The sequence below is a fragment of the Rhododendron vialii genome, chromosome 12a (genome assembly GCF_030253575.1).
Source record: "Rhododendron vialii isolate Sample 1 chromosome 12a, ASM3025357v1".
Classification (NCBI taxonomy): domain Eukaryota; kingdom Viridiplantae; phylum Streptophyta; class Magnoliopsida; order Ericales; family Ericaceae; genus Rhododendron; species Rhododendron vialii.
This window is the reverse complement of record NC_080568.1, coordinates 5,350,010-5,369,316: the sequence shown is the minus strand read 5'-3', so window position 1 is coordinate 5,369,316 and position 19,307 is coordinate 5,350,010. Positions and strand designations below refer to the sequence as shown.

General features: G+C 38.0%; 3 protein-coding genes and 1 long non-coding RNA gene across 5 annotated transcripts; 3 read left to right on the top strand and 1 right to left on the bottom strand.

Moving 5' to 3' along the window:
• The first annotated feature begins 448 nt into the window (after positions 1-448).
• On the top strand, positions 449-4,944 carry LOC131309357 (putative disease resistance protein RGA3). The gene is made up of 3 exons (XM_058336015.1): positions 449-3,184; positions 4,525-4,748; positions 4,897-4,944. The coding sequence occupies exons 1-3, from the start codon at positions 502-504 to the stop codon at positions 4,942-4,944; spliced, it is 2,955 nt and encodes a 984-aa protein (XP_058191998.1). The 5' UTR covers positions 449-501.
• Positions 4,945-4,987: 43 nt separating this feature from the next.
• LOC131310233 (uncharacterized) lies at positions 4,988-9,289 on the top strand. 2 transcript variants are annotated; one of them, XR_009195151.1, is made up of 3 exons: positions 4,988-5,115; positions 5,329-5,405; positions 8,462-9,289. It is a non-coding gene; the product is annotated as an uncharacterized LOC131310233 (long non-coding RNA). The 2 variants fall into 2 exon arrangements; XR_009195150.1 differs by lacking the exon at positions 8,462-9,289 and adding an exon at positions 6,514-6,670.
• A 1,519-nt stretch (positions 9,290-10,808) lies between these two features.
• LOC131310232 (putative disease resistance RPP13-like protein 1) lies at positions 10,809-11,782 on the top strand. The gene is made up of 2 exons (XM_058337146.1): positions 10,809-11,213; positions 11,288-11,782. Exons 1-2 carry the CDS (start codon positions 10,911-10,913, stop codon positions 11,324-11,326), a joined length of 342 nt encoding a protein of 113 aa, XP_058193129.1. The 5' UTR covers positions 10,809-10,910; the 3' UTR covers positions 11,327-11,782.
• A 3,618-nt stretch (positions 11,783-15,400) lies between these two features.
• Positions 15,401-19,101, bottom strand: LOC131310231 (pterin-4-alpha-carbinolamine dehydratase 2, mitochondrial-like). Its single transcript, XM_058337145.1, has 4 exons — positions 18,936-19,101; positions 18,731-18,854; positions 16,899-16,967; positions 15,401-15,568 (listed from the first exon to the last, which is right to left on the bottom strand). The coding sequence occupies exons 1-4, from the start codon at positions 19,035-19,037 to the stop codon at positions 15,492-15,494; spliced, it is 372 nt and encodes a 123-aa protein (XP_058193128.1). The 5' UTR covers positions 19,038-19,101; the 3' UTR covers positions 15,401-15,491.
• Positions 19,102-19,307: the final 206 nt, after the last annotated feature.

Below are 19,307 nucleotides of genomic sequence, written 5' to 3'. Positions count from 1 at the left end.
AAAAGGGCAAATCCAATACACGAGGCTTTCATCATTGCGGGGTCTGGGGAAGGGTTGATGTACGTAGTAACGCAGTCTTACCCTTGCAAGCAGAGAGGTTTTTTCTGCAATTCGAATCCGTGATCTCTAGGTCACAATGGAGCAACTTTATCGTTGCGCTAGGTCATATTATAGAAACGAATATGACCAAAAAAAAAAGATTTGCTTTTAGTCAAAAACGAATATGACCTCTTGCACATTGCACGAATAAGCTTGCAGTGACCTCATATATAAGCTTGCACATTGCACGAAAGCAATCAACCTCATATATAAATTAATAGCTGGCAATGTCCAAGACATCAACCAGAATATAATCTAGAGTTCAAATCCGCGGCTATATGACAGGAGTAGTTGTCCTCGATCTGTGGTAATCACAACACCCCTTCTCTTTGCTATTGTATTCTTATCTTGCTAGTTGTTCACCAAGCATTTTTTCATCAAGTCCAAATTCATCAGAAACACATGGCCGAGGCTTTGCTCCTCCTTACAGCCAAGGGAATCCTGAAAGGGTTGCTTTCCCTAGCAACCAATCAGATTAATAATCAGATTAACCTGGCATGGGGTTTCAAGAAAGACCTTGAAAAACTCCTCGAAAGGCTAGAAATCATTCAGGCTTTGTTACTTGATGTTGAGAACCGGAAAATAACATCACATACTATGATGACTTGGCTAAAGAAACTCAAGGATGCAATATGCCATGCTGAGAATGTGCTGGATGAATTGGCCTATGAAGGTCTTCGAAGAAAGATAGAGGCACATAACCGGAAGAGGAACAAGGTGCGTGATTTGTTCACCCTCTCTGATCCATTGTCGTTTCGTTTCAAGATGGCTAATAAGGTCAATGACATCAATGAACTGTTAGACAGAATTTGTAAAGCAGCAAATGATGTCGGTCTTAAACCAGCTGAGCAACTCAATGATGCTATTGTTGAACCTAGCGAATTCAGGACGACTTTACCTTTTATAGGCGATACACAAGTTGTGGGGAGGGATGGTGATGTTAAGGTAGTGGTTGATATGTTACCTGACTCTAACGTGGAAGGTGAGTTACCTGTCATTGCCTTTGTAGGAATGGCTGGGCTAGGAAAGACAACTCTTGCTCAGGTAGTTTACAAGGAAGAAAAAGTTTTGAAGAACTTCAGTGAGGAGAGAATTTGGATTTGTGTGTCTGATGATTTCAAGGTAGGAAGGTTATTGAATGAGATGGTGCAATCTCTTCCTGGAGATAAGTGCGAGACACCCAACATTGAAGCGATAATGAGAATGCTTAGACAAAAATTGAATGGGAAAAAATACTTGCTTGTATTAGATGACGTGTGGAACACAAAGCCAGATTTATGGGAAAACCTCAGAAATTCTTTGGTAGAAATAGGCGGCTCTAAGGAAAGCAAAATTTTAGTTACTACCCGTAGTATGGAAGTCGTAGAAGCAATGCGAACATTCCCGTCATGCACCCATCCGCTGACACCACTATCTAAAGCTGATTGTTGGACAATGTTTAAGAAAATAGCATTTTCCAATAGAGGACCAAGCGAAACTCGAACTTTAGTGGATATTGGTCGAAGATTGGTAGAAAAGTGTAAGGGTGTGCCATTAGCGATAAAGTCATTAGGAGGTTTACTGTACTCGAAGCAAGATGAACAAGAATGGGAGTCCATCGAGAAGAGTGAAATATGGAGTTTGCTCGAAAATGAAAATGGAATTCTACCAATATTGAGGCTTAGTTTTGACCATTTGCCATCATCATCTTTGAAACGATCGTTTGCATTATGTTCTATTTTTTTGAAGGACCAAGTCATTATCAAGGATTACTTGATTCAACTTTGGATGGGTCTAGGATATCTCCAACCTTCTTCACGAGGTAAGGTGGAAATGGAAGAATTAGGCAATCAGTATTTTAATATTTTATTGCGCAATTCATTATTCCAGGAAGAGAAATATGATGAGTACAACAATATCACGAGTTGCAAGATGCATGATCTTGTACATGATCTTGCACTTTATGTCTCACAGGGTAATTGTTTGACTTTGGAAGCTAGTGAGGTGAAGAATAATCCCGATGTTGAACATTTGTCGTTGTTTCTTGGGGAAGAAATACGGTTAGATATTTTAGAAGAAAATCTTGAAAAATTGAGGACACTGTTTTTAACGGGAGATCTCCCTAAGAACACCAAAAAAATTCAATGTATCCGTGCCCTGCGGTTAACTGGCTCCAAGTTTCCGAGTTCAATATGCAAGTTCATACATTTAAGGTTTCTTGACATCTCTAGATCTTCTATTAGGAAAGTCCCAAATTTTATCACCAAGCTCTACAATTTGGAAACACTGAATCTACCAAGGTCTATAGAAGAGCTTCCAAAAAATATCCACAACTTGGTTAGTTTGAGACATTTGTATCTTGAAAATAATTATGAAACTAGAAAATTGATGCCAATGAAGATAGGGGAGTTGACATCTTTGCAAACATTACCATTCTTTGTTGTGGGCAAGAAAAGTGGCCACAGAATTGAAGAATTGGGTAACTTAAGCAAGCTAAAAGGTAGTTTAGAGGTTTGGGATCTACAATACGTGAAAGACAAGGAAGAAGCAGAGAAGGCTAAAATGTCAGAAAAATATGAACTTCAAGAGTTGACATTGTATTGGGATGGAGACCTTAGAAACTCCCACGATAACCATGAGGAGGATGTGTTGGAGGGACTCAAACCTCACCGGAATGTTAAGGGATTAAAACTAATGAAGTTTGGAGGAAGAAGATTGCCATCGTGGATGAGTAAAGATGCCCGCTCGCTTCAATATTTGGTGAAGATTGAATTAAATGACTGCAGGTTATGTGAGCATGTCCCTGCACTTGGACACCTTCCGCATCTTGCAACAGTCAAAATGTGTTATTTGCGTAATTTGAAGCATATTGGTGCTGAATTTTATGGACCAGATGAAGGCATTTTTGATAGTTGCTGTAGTAGTGGGGCAGCGACAACAAGAGTATTTCCAGCATTGAGGGAATTCCATCTTTTTGATATGCCTCAGCTAGAAGAATGGTCAGATGTATCATCATTGTCTGCTTTTGCCATGAATATGTTGGAGTTCTTTCCCCGTCTTGAAGAGTTATACATCACGACATGCCCCAAGTTGATAACCATCCCAGGTCAATTATTTTGCATTGAGCAGTTATTTATTTATGCAAAAATTTAGTTTAATCTCGGTAAGTACTTGATTAAAACAAGGGGTTGATAATGCCTCGAGAAGAAATAGTTCGTGCCACGAAACTTTATTGGCTTTTATAGTAAAATTACATATTTGTCCTCAAAGCTACATCCCTTTCTCTTTTTGTTATTGATTATCTCTCCTCTCCCCAGATTCTTTCCTCTCTAACTTCAACCACCCGCCTAAACCCATCCTTGGCGGTGGCAAAGAAACCCCATCAATGCGTCTTCCATCAAACTTCTTCCTTCCTGGTTCTCTTCTTCGTCGCGTTCTTGCATGCAGAGAAACACAGTCTACTCTCCGATCTTTTCTTGACATACCCAACCAATTTTGTTTGCTTTCAACTTTTAATGGGGACACAAATGGAATAGAGAAAAAAGGGATCTGGGTCAAATGAATCATCCTTTCTTTAATTGATTTTTTAACTTCTCGTTCCTCTTCGTCCTCTAATTTCGGAGCTATTTAAATTTAAAGGCTTTGATTAAGAATGAGACTTGGCCTAGAAGGATAGAGGGAGAAATGAATCTGGGTTTGAGAGATGAACAAATGCTTTTTTTTAGAGAGTGCGTCAAAGAGTGAGGAAATTGAGAAAGATTAAAATGAGGGTAAAATTGTCCATAACCCCAAGTTTTGTGGCACCAACAATACTTCTCGTGGCATTATCAGCCACCATTAAAAAACATCTAGTTTTGCTCTATCCAGCTATACTCCCAAGAACTTTATTTTTTTTATCAAGTACTTACGGATCCTCGATTGAGCTGATATTTTTCTTGATCTCCTAACAAATCATTTATGTTAGAATGAGTAGTTTCGATTATCAAATCAGGACCCTCAATATAGCACACAAAATGCAGGTAAAGTTATCCTTACCCAAGGCAAGGATGAACGAAATTGTTCTTCGTAGAGATAGATGTGGATATTGAAGATATTGTACTTTATTGGAAGATTTGTTTAAAAAACAGTGAATTCTTAATTGATCTGTTTGAAACTAATTGTGAAAAAAGAGGGAAGGGAAAAAACTTAAGAAGAAAATTGTGATAAAAATATAGGGAAAATTTCACTATACTTGATACTCTATTTTGCCATTTGCTATTCTCCCTTCTATTCCCTTCATTTCTCCATGTTCTAAACAAAACATAGGATATATGACAATAGTGGAAATGGATGGGCGCATTGGGCTGGATTATTTGCCAAACCAGCTTCAAAACCTAGCATTACGTAAGATACTAGAAATATATCATTGTTATAACCTGATGGTTTGAATCGACAACATTGAAGCAGCATTCAATGGATGGACGTCCCTTCAACATCTTTATATTCGACACTGCCCCGAGCTTTTAAGTTTGCCAAAGGAGTTGCTACAACCAACCCTTGAAGATATACGCCTGAATGGCTGTCCAAAGTTAACTACACCAAATCCAGATGCATTACGCAGCCTCACATCCATCAAGAATCTGGAAGCTGTAGATTGTTCGATATTGCGGACTTGTTGGGAGGAGGGGCTGGTTTGCACCACCAGCCTTCGAAGTTTGCATATAGGTAGATTCAGAGAGGAGTCAACATATTTCCCTTGGCCCTCCAAAAGTGCCGCAACACCGTGGTGCCATTTCCCCTCTCTGGAGATTCTGTCCTTATTCGATGATGGATCGGAAGATTGTTTCGAGTCTCTGCCTGATCAACTTGAGCACCTTCCTTCCTTGACAAGTTTGGAACTTCGGTTTTTCTACGGTTTGAAATCTCTGCCGGATTGGTTCGGTAACCTTTCATCTCTTGAACGCTTCAGAATAGCTGATTGTCCTGATCTATCTGAAAGATGCAAAGAGGGAGGCAATGATTGGCACAAGATTACTCATATTCCATCCATTATCATAGGTAACTTATTCTCTTTAGTTGCATGTTTCATTGATCTCTTCTTCTTCCTCCTCCTCCTCTCTCTCTCTCTCTCTCTCTCTCTCTCTCTCTCTCTCTCCACAGGAATATTACTTACACGGGTGTCTATGTTTCTGTTGTCCATGTGTGTGTGTGAAATAATCTGTGGCAAAAGTTACGTAAGCTAATTCTTTGGTGTAATTTTTGGGCTTGCAGATTCATGGTACCGAGACTTGTGAGCTGAAGTGCTCCCTCTCCATGCGGATAAGGGATGAAAGTCGCCTGCTAATCATGTAATTTCTCACTTTTGTGCATTTTCTTTTGTTTGTGTTTCTTAGACTATGTACTCTTTCAACGTTCATGGTAGGTCATTTTTCACACAAAAAATAAATTATTAAAATTGAGCGAAAACCTCAATTCAAATAGAATAGTGGTTTAAGCCAAGATATCGTACCATGGAGATCAAAAGGCTAAGTTATTTATTTTTAAAATCAATTCTTAAATTCAACTCAAGAAAGTATGATTGGAGTTTGGGTGGAAAGCAAGCAAGAGAGATGTTAAATTCGAATATGAAAAAAGGTCTTAGGATTTCAAATCTACCATAACTTCATAACAAGCAATTATATTAATTTTAGGAAACCAATTACCGAGCTACAATGATTCTCCAGATGCTACAAGCCCTAACGACATCGCCCAAAAAATAGCATGTAATTGAAAACCGGGCATAACTTATCTTTTGTTGGCATGAATCGTCTTCGATTTTATAACTAATTAATTTAGGAATGACTCGTCTTCCCTAGGCATAGATTATCCTAACCCTCACTTGCATGCACAAAGAATATCGTTGCATAACTAGATTGGAAAAACAAGTTCAAATAATAAAAAACAAGTCTCAATGTTATATAGCCATTGTTTCAGTAATCGAAATCCAAAATCAAAATAAAAACATACGGAGTTATTTGGTTAGGGTTTCCTCTACATCCTAAGAAAGATGATTAGTTGCTCATGGGTAGGAGAGAATCAAAGTCTTCATATTCGAAAGACTTCTCTGCCTCCGTCATGCTTCAACTGTTCCCCGTCCGGAACCAATTCCACGGCCTTTTTCCCGTCCAAAAGCTGCCTCCGAAGTCGGTGACTTATGTAGAAGCATATAGGGCTTTAATGCACTAATAACATAAACGCCCCTTGGACTTTTGAGGTGATAAATTAACATACAACTTTCAAGCCCTTTGCACTTTAACCCCAAATCTTCTTTTAACTTATGTTTTTATCCAAAATCATGGACAATGAGCTCGAGCAACCTATACACAAAAGAACAAAATAATCATCAGGTCACTAAAATAATCATCAGGTATCAATATTTTGGCACTTATCAGTCAATAAATGATTTTGTTCTCTTAGTCTTGCACATTCAGTCGTTGGGATTTTGGAGACCTTCGCAACAATGAAATGGCAGTGGTTCTGAGAGACTCTGTTGAATAATCTAGTTCTTAACTATTCAGCTCCTTATGTATTTAAATCCTATGTTTGAAATGGTTTTAGTAACCTGTTCCCTTGTTCGTTGGGCACTCAATGTACTGACTGAAAAGGAAAAATTTCAAAATACCCCCTAACCTTTACACCAAAATTCAATTAGACTCTCAACCTTTCAAAAACTTCAATTTTACTCACAACATTATCTTCTGTTAATCAAAACGTCTCATTCCGTCCGAATGACTAACGGATTTCGTTAAAAGCTCCGTTAAATACCGTCCTGATCGAATTTTGATGATTCAAGCAATTCAATGTGTTCAAAACATAATTTTAAGATTATTGGCGAGAAATTAGCAAAAAAAAAATGTACGGGAAAGGCTTCATCTGAACAGTTTTTTATTGATTATTGAATAAAAAACTGTTCAGATGAAGCCCTTCCCGTTTATTTTTTTTGCAGATTTCTCGCGGGTAACCTTAAAATCACGTTTTAAACACATTAAGTTGGTCAGATCATCGAAATTCGATTGGAAAAGGGGAGGTGCGGATCGATCAGGATTTTGTTCAAGTCCGAACGTCCGGATTTTGCTTTGGACTGCACCTCCTCTTTTTCGATGATCCGAGCAGCTTAATGTGATTAGAACGTGATTTTAAGGGTACCCGCAAAAAATCAACAAAAAAAAAGACTGGAAAGGGCTTCATTTGAACAGTTTTTTATTGAATCAACAAAAAACTGTTCAGATGAAGCCCTTCCCCGTCATTTTTTTTGCTGATTTCTTTACGGGTACTCTTAAAATTACGTTTTGAACACATTGAGCGGTTCGGATCATTAAAATTCGATCGGGACGATATTTAACGGAGCCTTTAACGGAATCCGTTAGTCATTCGGACGGAAATGGGCAATTTGATTAACGGAAGATAACGTTGAGAGTAAAATTGAAGTTTTTGAAAAGTTGGGAATTTAATTGAATTTTGGTGTAAAGGTTGGGAGGTATTTTGAATTTTTCCCAACTGAAAATGATCAAGGTCCTGCCTAAGTCGCATCCTAAGAATCAAATTAAAGTTCATTAGTACTTCTTTGCTTATAATTTCCAGGACTAGAAAACCAATTAGCTATGTGGCCGATAAAAAAAAAAAAAAACCAATGAGACTTCTTTATCTTTTCTCTTTTTGAACCGTTTTTAGGTGTTTTTGTTTCCCAAGTCTCTGAGATAGTGCAATGTGCTAAGTCTGTCCAAATTCACGGTAAGACTTGGGTTCTCAAAGGTCTTATTTACACAGAGACATTTTGTCAACGGTTTTCTCAACATTCATTTGCTTTAGCCATGAATACTTTGTCTCTACTCAAATTGTTTGAGAATGTTTGCGTGCTGGTTGACTGCAAATTGTCCGTAAATTGATAAGCTTGGAATCTGAGCGCTTCGTGATTGAAATCAATATTCGTAGAGGTAAGTCAAGGTGAGGCTTTTGATCTAGGACATCAGTGTCTGATCCCACAGAAATGATGCTAGAGATAATGCAAACAAGTTGAGCCAGTCCTACAATCTTGAGATAGACGCTATAATGTTAGTACGTCATCGATTTCCCCTTTTCAGCAAACCAATCAATAATTTATCAATTAGCCCTTCTCAAGTCTTTGTAGCTCGGTTGCCGTTAGCTCATAATATCTCCAAAGACACTTTTACCTGTTGCGCATAAAGGTGGGGCACCATACACAATTAACTATTAGTAGCAATGAGATGGTTTACCAGTGTTTTAGGAAATGCTATGTTTTGAATTTTTCATACCTCATTTTGTGAACTTATATCCGCATGTAGCTATACCTTTGTGGTTGCGCATATTCCTATGGTACTCAGTCATAAACTCAATGTTCTTGTAGAGACGCTATGCTATGGAGTTGGTGTTGCTTGTTCATAGTTGTTACTTGCACTGCGTATTTTGAATTCTTGGTGTTGAGAGGTTGTTTAGAAGGGGGAATTATATCAGAGGGTCCTGAAAGTTGCAGCTAAGGAGTTCAGATGGTGTATGAGCTTGTACTGCTGGTTTTTCGGTTGCGAAAAGATGGTTTTGGGGTGATGCTGTTGATATTTTTACTGCTTGTGTTGTTGCTAAAGTTGTTGTTAACGCTACTGCAACTGTTGGTGTTGATGTAGCATGGTGCTGTTTTTTTTTTTTTTCCCTGGTTTTTCTGGCGTTGCTGCTGCTGCTAGTTTTTCCTGTTTTCTATTGCTGCTTTTGCTGCTGGTGTTTTCTGGTTTCTGCAAATGATCCATAGCTGGTATGGTATAATGGTATTTTCTGTTCTACATTGGAAATTGGAGGTACTGGTGCTTCGTTTCTGGCAGGCCTATTTGGTATTTGTTTTAGTTCTCTTTTTGGTTGGTTTTTGGCAATCGTGTACCATTTTTGTTGGGGTCAAGGGTGGCATATGGTTGTTGAGGAGTTAGGGTGACAACTTCGTTTGGGATACTTTCTTCTTCTGATGCCATTGTGCTCTTGATCCGTTTAATTTTTGTGATCATTGTTTCAAAGATTTATAATTCCTTTTATTTGCTGTTCAAAGAAAAGTAGAGCAAGCTATGTCTTAATTCATGACATTTCCCAGTGCTTTTTATACCATTTTTGAGACGTTTCCAAAACTATTACAAATCCTAAAGCAACTTGTCAAAATTCTTGAAATATGTTCCAACTCTCGAGAGATTCGCTTCTCATGTTTTTTGCAAGCTAGTTTTTCCTAGATTAAATAACATTTGTAACAAGCTTTTTTGAAAAAGGATATACCATTAATATCTAATTGAATATGAAAACGCTATAGCATACACTGTCGTTTTCAATGTCATGAGCGATTTGTTGGGATGGATATCCTATTTGACCTTGTATCACCTAGCGTTTCCCATTTTACTTTTGCAACATGTTTCCCAGTTAGTTTCCTGCTTCAGCTTTCTGCGATGTAAACATCTGATGTAAAAAATGTTGTCAACTTCTTGTATGAGGAATAAAGAATATATCGAGTTATCGCATTTCTACATTCTGTTGCAGGTTTATGGACTTGAGGCAACAATTACTGGCATATATGCGAACAGGCAATTGAGTACATCACTGCAGCCGCGTAAACTTATCAATCTTCTTCTTGTTATGACTTTTTTTTTCTGGTGTGCGTCTTGGTACCATCATAATTGCATTTTCCTGTTTCGCAACTAAGTCCCGGTACCACCATAAGTGTACCCTACACGTCTGGATTTGGGAAATCGGAAATGTATTTTTGACATTGATATTAATTGGGAAGGTTCTACACTTTCAACAAATGAAACTAATTCCTAATCCTATGTTATTGTTCACTTTGTCGAAATACCCGGTGGTTAACCAAGTGTCAGGCTTGGTGAGAGATTATTCACTGCTAGCTCTCAGGCATTGCTCCTCTCTCGCACAAAAGTGCGTGGCTACTTTTTCCGCCCGGACCTTTCCGTGCATTAGTTGGGCCATGTGGTTCACCAAAGCAGCACTATAATCACAAGAGGAGTTTATAGGCCGGTCCTGTTTCTGAACTTATTACCCAACAAGGAGAAGATAGATTTTGCATCATAAAAATTATCCAAGCCTTTGAAATTTCGCATGGCACCTAAGAATTGGAAATGAACAGATAGATTTGGAAAAAGGTTCTGTGCAATCCATAAGGACGGGTTCCGGAGTTGGTTCCCGTTGTGGGATCACAATCTTTAATTTGTCTCGGTCATTGCCGGCTATTGGCTTTGGGATGGACATAAAGTTTCTACATGAGAGCGGGGCATATTCTACCTCACATTTTAAAAAATTCACAATTCACATTCCACGATGACAGACCAAAAAAAAGGCTGCACGATAATAGGACCAAAAAAATGGCCACATGTGACAAACCTCAAATACATGCACAGAACCTTTTGAAGAACCATACATGCCGATCCACTGACGCACAAACAACAAGAAAAAGATTTTATATTAGAGAAGCAAATGACAAATAAAAAAAAAAAGGAAAAAAATTTGCTGATTAACAAAAAATAAAGCTAAAATAGCCGGCAACCACCAATTGACGGATCGAGGATCTGAACCCATTGTGGGTTGTGTTCTTCCCCAGATTCAACTTCTAAAAGCTATGGTCAACTCTCTCTCTTATTAACAAAAAATAAAGCTAAAATAGTAGCCGGCAATGACCAAGACATTATATATGATGATAGGAGTAGTTCTCTTCCATCTGTGGTAATCACAACACCCCTTCTCTTTACTCTTGTATTCTTATCTTGCTAATTGTTCACCAAGCATTTTTTCATTAAGTCCCAATTCATAAGAAACACATGGCCGAGGCTTTGCTCCTCCTTACAGCCAATGGAATCCTGAAAGGGTTGCTCTCCCTAGCAACCAATCAGATTAACCTGGCATGGGGTTTCAAGAAAGACCTCAGAAAACTCTGCAAAAGGCTAGAAATCATTCAGGCTTTGTTACTTGACGCTGAGAACCGGAAAATAACATCACATACTATGATGACGTGGCTAAAACAACTCAAGGATGCAATATGCGAAGCTGAGAAAGTGCTGGATGAATTGGCCTATGAAGGTCTTCGAAGAAAGATAGAGGCACATAACCGGAAGAGGAACAAGGTGAGTGATTTGCTCACCCTCTCTGATCCATTGTCGTTTCGTTTCAAGATGGCTAATAAGAATTCGTCTGCCAGGGCTTTTCACCCACTGGCCCGTTCTTTCCGTTCTTTTAACCTGTTCCCGCATAACTGAACTCAACTCAATCACTGATCTCTCTCTCTCCCTCTCTGATCCCTTTCCCCAACAGCTCACCCACCACCCTCTCCAGAGTCTCCACCACGGCCTTCCCCAGCCCCATCCCCATGAATGTAAATGCTCCTCGATTGTGTAATTCAGCCTCGGCTCCCACTGCGCGACATCGTCGACGACGGGTAGGTGGACCCACGCCTCCTCAAAGACATCAAATTCGTTGTCCATCGCTCTGATTCTGAGCTCCGCCTCGCAGCCCAAACCCTTATGATCTTATTCCTAAGCTTTGAAGCTTGGATTTCCTCGTCGATTACAGTATTTTGTTTTCAGGAGATTATTAATGCTCTGCTTTTACATTCTCGGATATGTGCCGAAAACAGCTTAAAATATCCGGGGGGGTAAAAAAAAAAAAAACCCTTTTGGAAAAGTCCATTTGAAAAGGAGAGAAAAGAAAGTAAAACGGGTCAGGTCAGGTGGATTTGGGTATCATTTGGCCCGTATTTGACCTGATCCATTTCAACAAATCTACTATTGATCTGTAATCGACCCGCCCACATTCAACCCACAAACTCATTTCAACCCGCACAAACTCACCCAAATCCACCCATTTGCCACCTCTACTCCTATCCTATGTTCTTGTTCACTAGAGCGACTATGTATGCTAGCTAAGAATTTCCTATATATTTTCATAGGAATTTTTTTTCTATATAATAGTAGAGTTATTTTTTTCTTTGCAGGGGCAACTGCCCGTACTAGCCCTTCCTTAGTTCAATCCTTGTTGTTCACTGTCATATTATTTTGTACTCCGTATATTTGAGACCGGTAGTGTAGTAGGCCGAATATGACGGTTCAGTCACGGTCGCTAGGCTCGGCTGAAGGCTAGTTTCATCCCGTAAGGTATGCCTGAAACAGTCAAACTCACTACAAGAAAAAGCAGATTTGGCAACATGAAAAAATGTCACCAAAAGCAGTAAAATTGTTGCCTATTGTTTTTGGTGACATCTCAGCCGTATGTCACCATATCTGTGACACTAAAAGTTAATGGTGACTCATTTATGCACATGTCGCCGAAACATGCCTAGGGTGACGTGGTGAAGTGTCCCCCCAAACAATAGTCTTTCTCTCCATTCATTACCCGAAATCCAAAATTTCAAAACGAACATAGTCATGGGCTTTTTGAGTTCCTTTGACTGCTTCATCATTCTTGGGCTGCGTAAGTCCGAAACTTATTTCAGTATTTTTTACATTTCGTGACTTTTTGTTTAGCTTTTCATCGTAATTTTTAGGATAAATCGTCTTTCTTAACGAGACGAATCGGAAAAGTATAAAAATATGGTCTGATGTTGAAAAAATCGAAATAAGATGACAATTCAGACAAATAAAATAGCTGTTTGATACATTTTTCGTCTTTAGTTAAATTTTTTTGGCTTTCAGTTATAATTTTGTACTTTTTAAACTCCTTTCATCGAGACGGATGATTAATCCAAAAAAATCACTTGAATTTAGCAAAAATTTTGAAAAAACTAACAAAACAAACAAAACAAAATTTTTTTTTATAGAAAAATGAGCCTATTAAATTTTTTTTATAAACTTTAATTCGATTTTATTTTTTAGTTTTTGCATTATATCTAAGTGTTCTATCTAAAAAGTACTCCGTAGTACACAAATATTGAGACTATTCTGAACAAATTTCGTGAGAAGCACAAAAGACATACAAAATATCAAAAATAACAATGCCAAAAGTCAAAATTGGTTCATTTTTTTGTTTTTTAGTAAATCTCTTTCAGATTCCAAATAACCCAATAGCCAAAAAAATGGCAACTAATTTCTTAAAAGACCCTAACAACATTGCCGATCAAGGATGCCCATTTAGTTATTTCGCCGGCTGAAGACTCTAGCTGTGATGTAGAGAGAAGCAGGGACAGAGTCAAGATTTTTTTCTACCAGTGTCGAAATGTATACTAAAAAAATAAATAGATGCATTGCAATATGAATAGTCATCGACTCTAGGAAAAACTCAATAAGGGATTTTTTTTTTCATATAGTGCAAATAGGATCTATTTCTCCACACAAACTCAATAAGGGATTTAAAACATTCAATAATTTTTCTAACTTCAAATTTTTTTTTTATCTTCTCTCTAAGTTGAATTGAATATTGAAAAATTGAAGAAGACTAACCTTTTTTCAATGGAGTTTGAGAAATTCACACAAAGCGCCAAACAATAAATAATTTTTTAATTTTTCAGAAGTCCACTATTGCATAGTGCCGGCATTGGAAATTTGGAAGTCCACTAAATGAGAAATCCACTACTGCTGAGTCGTGCACAGTCGACTGTTTTGATTTTGGTTAACTTGTTTAATTTTTTAGGTTAATTTGTTTTAGGTTGAAGTGTGGATTTTTTTTCCTTAATTAGACATCAGCCTATATATTATTTCACTTTGGCCCATTAAATTTAGTTTTGGAATACTATTTTGGGTCTTCTTTCTTGAGAAAAAAATAGAGAATTTAGGACTAGTATATAGTAAAAAATAGGAAAAAAACTAGCAGTGGCGAATATATATAAGTTGGGGATAAATATTTTTTTTACATATAATAATTGTATTTTCTAAAATTTTTGCCATGGTGGCCGCTCCTATTAGACCCCTTGGCTCCATCCTTGGCCGGAGAAGGGAGAGCTTTTCATGGATGAACAGTGAATTTAGTTATTTCGCCGCGCGATCTGGTCTTATTCAATATGTTGTCGATTTGTTTGGTAGCCCTATAATATGAGAAAGACATCAATGAAAAGTTGATGCTGATACTGTCGAATAGAAAAATTGTTACTCCTTGATTACAGCACGAACTAATTAAGCTTGGGATATAGAGACAGGGAAGGCGACAGCTAAATAATGTCGGCAGGCATATTTGGCATGCAAAAGTACTACTAGTCTACAATCACGTACATACATTCACATTCACGTGGGTATCCCCACCCGAATTTGGATATCTCGCACTACAGGAGCTGTAGTGCAGCTAATCTGGCAGTTCATTTTAAGGCTGACGGGCTGGTTGGATTTTAATTCGAGCGATGGACAATCCAGATCAATCCATTGCTCAAAATAAAACCCAAGCCGTCCATTGCTGAAATGTTTATAGGACTGTGTAGAACCCTGAGGGTGCGCGTGAAGTGTTTGTACTTTGTACAAGTGTGTGTAGTTGTTGTAAGGACCAAATTCCGTAGTCACTTGTATTGACAATTCCGTATGACAAAACATATATTTTATATCGAGTTGTAATTTTTTATTTTTTATAAGTTAATAAGTCTGTATAAGATTAGAGTGGAAGGAATTATTATTATTTGTAATTAAGAGTGAGCGTTCGAGATAAAAAAGGTCGGCTTCAACGAAACGAATTTTGGCGAAGACGGATCAATCCGGTTATCAATCGTCACGTTCTGTTTTGTAAAGAAAAGCAACGTGAATAAGAGGTCTATTTATGGACTTATTATTTACTTCCTAGGTTTGGAGCACAGGATTATACATAAAGAAAAAAAGAAGTACGGCAAAAGGGAGAAAGCCACATGCCTTGTGCTACTACTACAAAAAAGGGTGCGGCGGCTGTAGCAAGGAAATTGAAGCAATAGGTATTTCTGGGAGCTATTTTTATTAGGTCTATTGGAGGGCCTGTGGACTCAAGGCCGTTGGCAATCAAGATCACTGAGTGCGGTACGTGTACATGTAACTCGGTAGGTAATACTTAGAACGTTGTGAGAATTTACATCATTTGGATAGATATATCTATAACGGCACGATATATAATTATAGTGATTTGATTTCTTCCTGTGGTTTTTATCCATTCTGGGGTTATCTATTTATATCTCTGCGTTGTGCGATTGAGGTACTGGGCTTATGTGGGGCTGATCTTAGACTTGAAAAACTTGCAATGAATGCAGTCATGACTTCTTAACGTTTCGAGCGACCAAGATCCTAAAGATCAAATGCTAGGAGCTTGAGGGATGATAAACAGTTGCGGTTGTCTGTCCATACGGATATTCAGGCACAATGATGAGATGAAAGGAAATTGAGTTCAACTGCATATAAGATGTCTGTCCATACAGATTTATTGCCATTGACTAAGAGACACTTTGTTTCACAGAGTCATTTGCAAGCTTATCTACGCGCGAGATCATGCAGGTTGAGCCGATTGATCTTAGCAGCAATAATGAAATCGCTTTCTGTAACTCCACCTGCACAACAAGTCAAACATGTACATTTATGCATACTCATTCACACGGTTTTGACAAACTGAAACAATGAGTCTACTACGAAGGCAACTGGAAGAACAATGATACCAAAGACATTTTAATTCTGCGAAAATATACAAGTATAAATATGTTAACAAATTTCTAGATGGCTTATTTCATGTTTATTGATTCTTTTTCCAGCTTCTCATTTTTAATTACTTTTTTCATATCCAATCAGTCAGAGCATCTCTACTGGTGTAATATTTTATTCTATTTTAGCACAACGAACGAGCACTTAATATCGATTTGTGGTGTCCAACTCCACCCTTATTATTCTATTTCAAAAGCGTAGTAATAAAACATAACATGCTATTTTCTTATGCTAAGTAGGGAATACGAAATACTATCTTAGCACGAGATACAGTACTCTATTGGAGTGAATGTTTTCTGCTGCCCTATGCTACTTTACCACTGCTAAACGCAAAGACTACAGCGATGGAGATGCTCTAACCAGTCAGGTTGTGACGGTCCGCCTCATTGCCTCAAATGGGGTAGTCCACCACACTAGCATATATCAAATCTTTCAAGGTATTCGGAGCTAACAACCTCTAATTTGATCATTTTAAATTCCACACCTGCACACTTGTTATGATGTCTGGATTGTTGTCTGCCTCTTCATACCGACACACCTAATCGATCGTTGTATCTAGGGGTAGGGGTGGAATTTTAGACACGACCCATTATGAAATTAGAGGGTTTAGGTCGAACACTTTTGACACGAACATGAATAGGCCTACAAAAGCAGGAACCAGTCAGAGACTCGCACACAAATAGGGTTTGGCTGAGTGCCATCCAAGGATTAAGTCAGCAAAGGAGCAAGAGATCTTGGTCAATCAATTTCAACCAAGCAAAGAGATGAAACCAAGTGTATTGAGGGTGAGAGAATAGAGATAGAGTTCTAGTTCACGAAGTCTGACCCCCTACTCCTTTGTCGTTGCTATTTATAGTGTGTACAATAAAATCTGCTTCTTCTTTTTTTTGCTGTCCATGTGCCAGTTTTTCAGAATTCCATGTTCTGTATCCATTTATGTGCTTCTTAGATCATAATACTCCAAGAGCTAAGCTGGCAGGCTTTTAGAGTCGAAGTAGTGCCCATGATTGTACACACTCGATCTAACGCCGATCTTTATAACTATAATGTAGTCCAAGTTAATATCAATGTATTATTTTCACCTATTAATATTGTAGGCCCTCGAAAGAAACAACATCATCACAAAAATAAACTAAAAAAATAAAAGCATGAAGGTTAGCTCAATAAACAGATGATTCTTACCAACAGCATGTGTCCATATCTCAATTTTGACTTTGTTCCATTCAACAAGATGAAGATCTGGATGATGACCTGTAATGAGATGCTTGATTTCCTTAGTGCTATAACCAACGAAACAAAGTTTACCAGAATGCGGATTACGCCAAAAGAATAATGGCAAAAGGTGGACCAAGTTAGGACAGTGAGCCTACAAAGAGGTATCTCATCAGATTTGAGCCCACAAATTTGAAAGGACAGCAACATAGGCTCGTTGTTCAATGGACTTGTAAACAAGGGAAAACCCAAACTGATTCACACGGATTGCATTGCATAATCATTACAACAAACAATATTGTGTTTTATATTGGTGATACCTTACTTGAAGAAAACTGAAGAATGTATTAGATCTTCATTTTGTGGTGTGAGGTACAGGAAAGTAATGATTCATAATATACATGCTGGAGAAGGAAGAAGGAATGTCTCTCTCCTAATCATGAGATTGCGAGAAATGAGGTCAATAGATGGAATACCCCACAACATCCATATCACGGAGATTATAATGAAAATAGGGGATTCGGGAACTAAGGCAGAAAGGTCTGGATCCTGCAGAATCTGCGAAGAAGAAGAAGGAAAGCAGTATGCATAAGCCACGAGCTCCTATTGTATATGCTCTATCCAAAAACCTCCATCATTGCACTCTTTCCATTCATGGATCATTGGGTTTAATTTGACAGACACTACTCCAGTCCCACCCAGAAAATGGATAATTCCATATTCTAACAGAATAGTGCAACTCCACAAAAGAACACAAACTAAATTAAATGTAACATTAAAATATTAAAGCATCTTCGTGTCACATCTTAGCATGTCTAAACCTAAAAATCCTAAAACAAGATCCACTTGAGCATTCTTTTAGGTCTACCAACCACAATTTGACTAATCATCTCTAGCTGGCTGGGAAATAATGGCTTCACTAAAGTTTCTCTAGCAATGAACACGTATATAGTTTAACAGAATGAAAAACCAGCACAATCAAATTCAATTCATGTCCCTTTGAGGATGGCAAAAATTTTGAATGATAACTTCCCAACTATGACATTGCTATTCAGTCATTGACACTTCAACGTGGTTGCATTTCTCAAAAGAGCAAACCCACTGTGGCATCATATTCAGTCACGAGAAACTCCACTCAAAAGACTTTGCATAAATATACAACCCAAAAACAATGCACAAGAAAGAAAAAATAACAACCGAAAGATAATATTTTTAAGACCACATAGGAGAATCAATTGGAAACAATGAGAGGGAAACATGACTAAGATCTTGTGAGTCTTATTGTTGAGAGCTACAGGATCCACTTATATAGAGCCGATTTTATCCCAATGGAGGCACTGCAGGGAAGACCGAAGGTAACATAGGCAACAGTCTACACGAATACTTAAGAGGATACAGCCGCAGGTAGAGTTAATTTAGAGAAAGATACTGAATTAAGCCAGTTTAAGTAACTATCATGCCGTAGATGGAATGGCGAGTATGGCAGTAATTCTAGACAGTGAATGAAACCATTCATGTAGAACTCATGTAGGCAAGTTCAAAGGTTGTTCAACTTCCTCCATAGTATTGTTGTCTTCATGCATAACAAATTTAAAATAATCCATTCTTAGTACCTAATTAAGTTCATGATCAACCATTAACACCAATGTGGGCATAACATTAACTTTTGATGCACTTTGCTTAAGATGAACATGCTGGAGATGCAGCTTCAGATTATGTGTTCATCAAGACTACCTAGACCTCAAGCTCTTAAAAGAGTATCAGCAATTTAGGTGAGTTTTGATCTGAGATTAGTGAGATACCTTCTGCTTCAGCAACATTAGCAACAGCCTGAAAGAACTCCAAACCTTTCAAGTAAGTCTTGACTTTCCATGACCGACTTAACCTCAATCTACCATTTTCATTTACCAAGGTCCATCCAGGAACCTAAGCAAGAAACCAGATTAGTAAATACCTAAAAAGGAGGAAGTGACATAAATATACCAAACTTGGATCTAAAAAGAAAACCTGTGAGATCAATTCATTTGCTGCTTGTTCTGTCATGGCCCTCATCTCTTTTGCGTTGCATGGCACACACTTCTTGGATGACAAATCTAACAAGGAAATCATAAAATTACTGACAAACCGAGGCGAAGGCAAGAAGGACCCGGTGGTGGCCACTGGCCCCAATGAATGATTTGGGAACTGCAATTGGACCCATAGACTTCAGAAACTAGTACAAATTATCCCTTTTAAAGTTATACTACGCACCCAACTAACTTCATTTATGATTCCCAGTTTTAACCCAACAATCATGCAAACCTTTTATAAAATGAAAACTCATGGGGGACTATGTTAAAAAGAATAATAGATACCTCAATAAGTTCCTGACTCCACTCA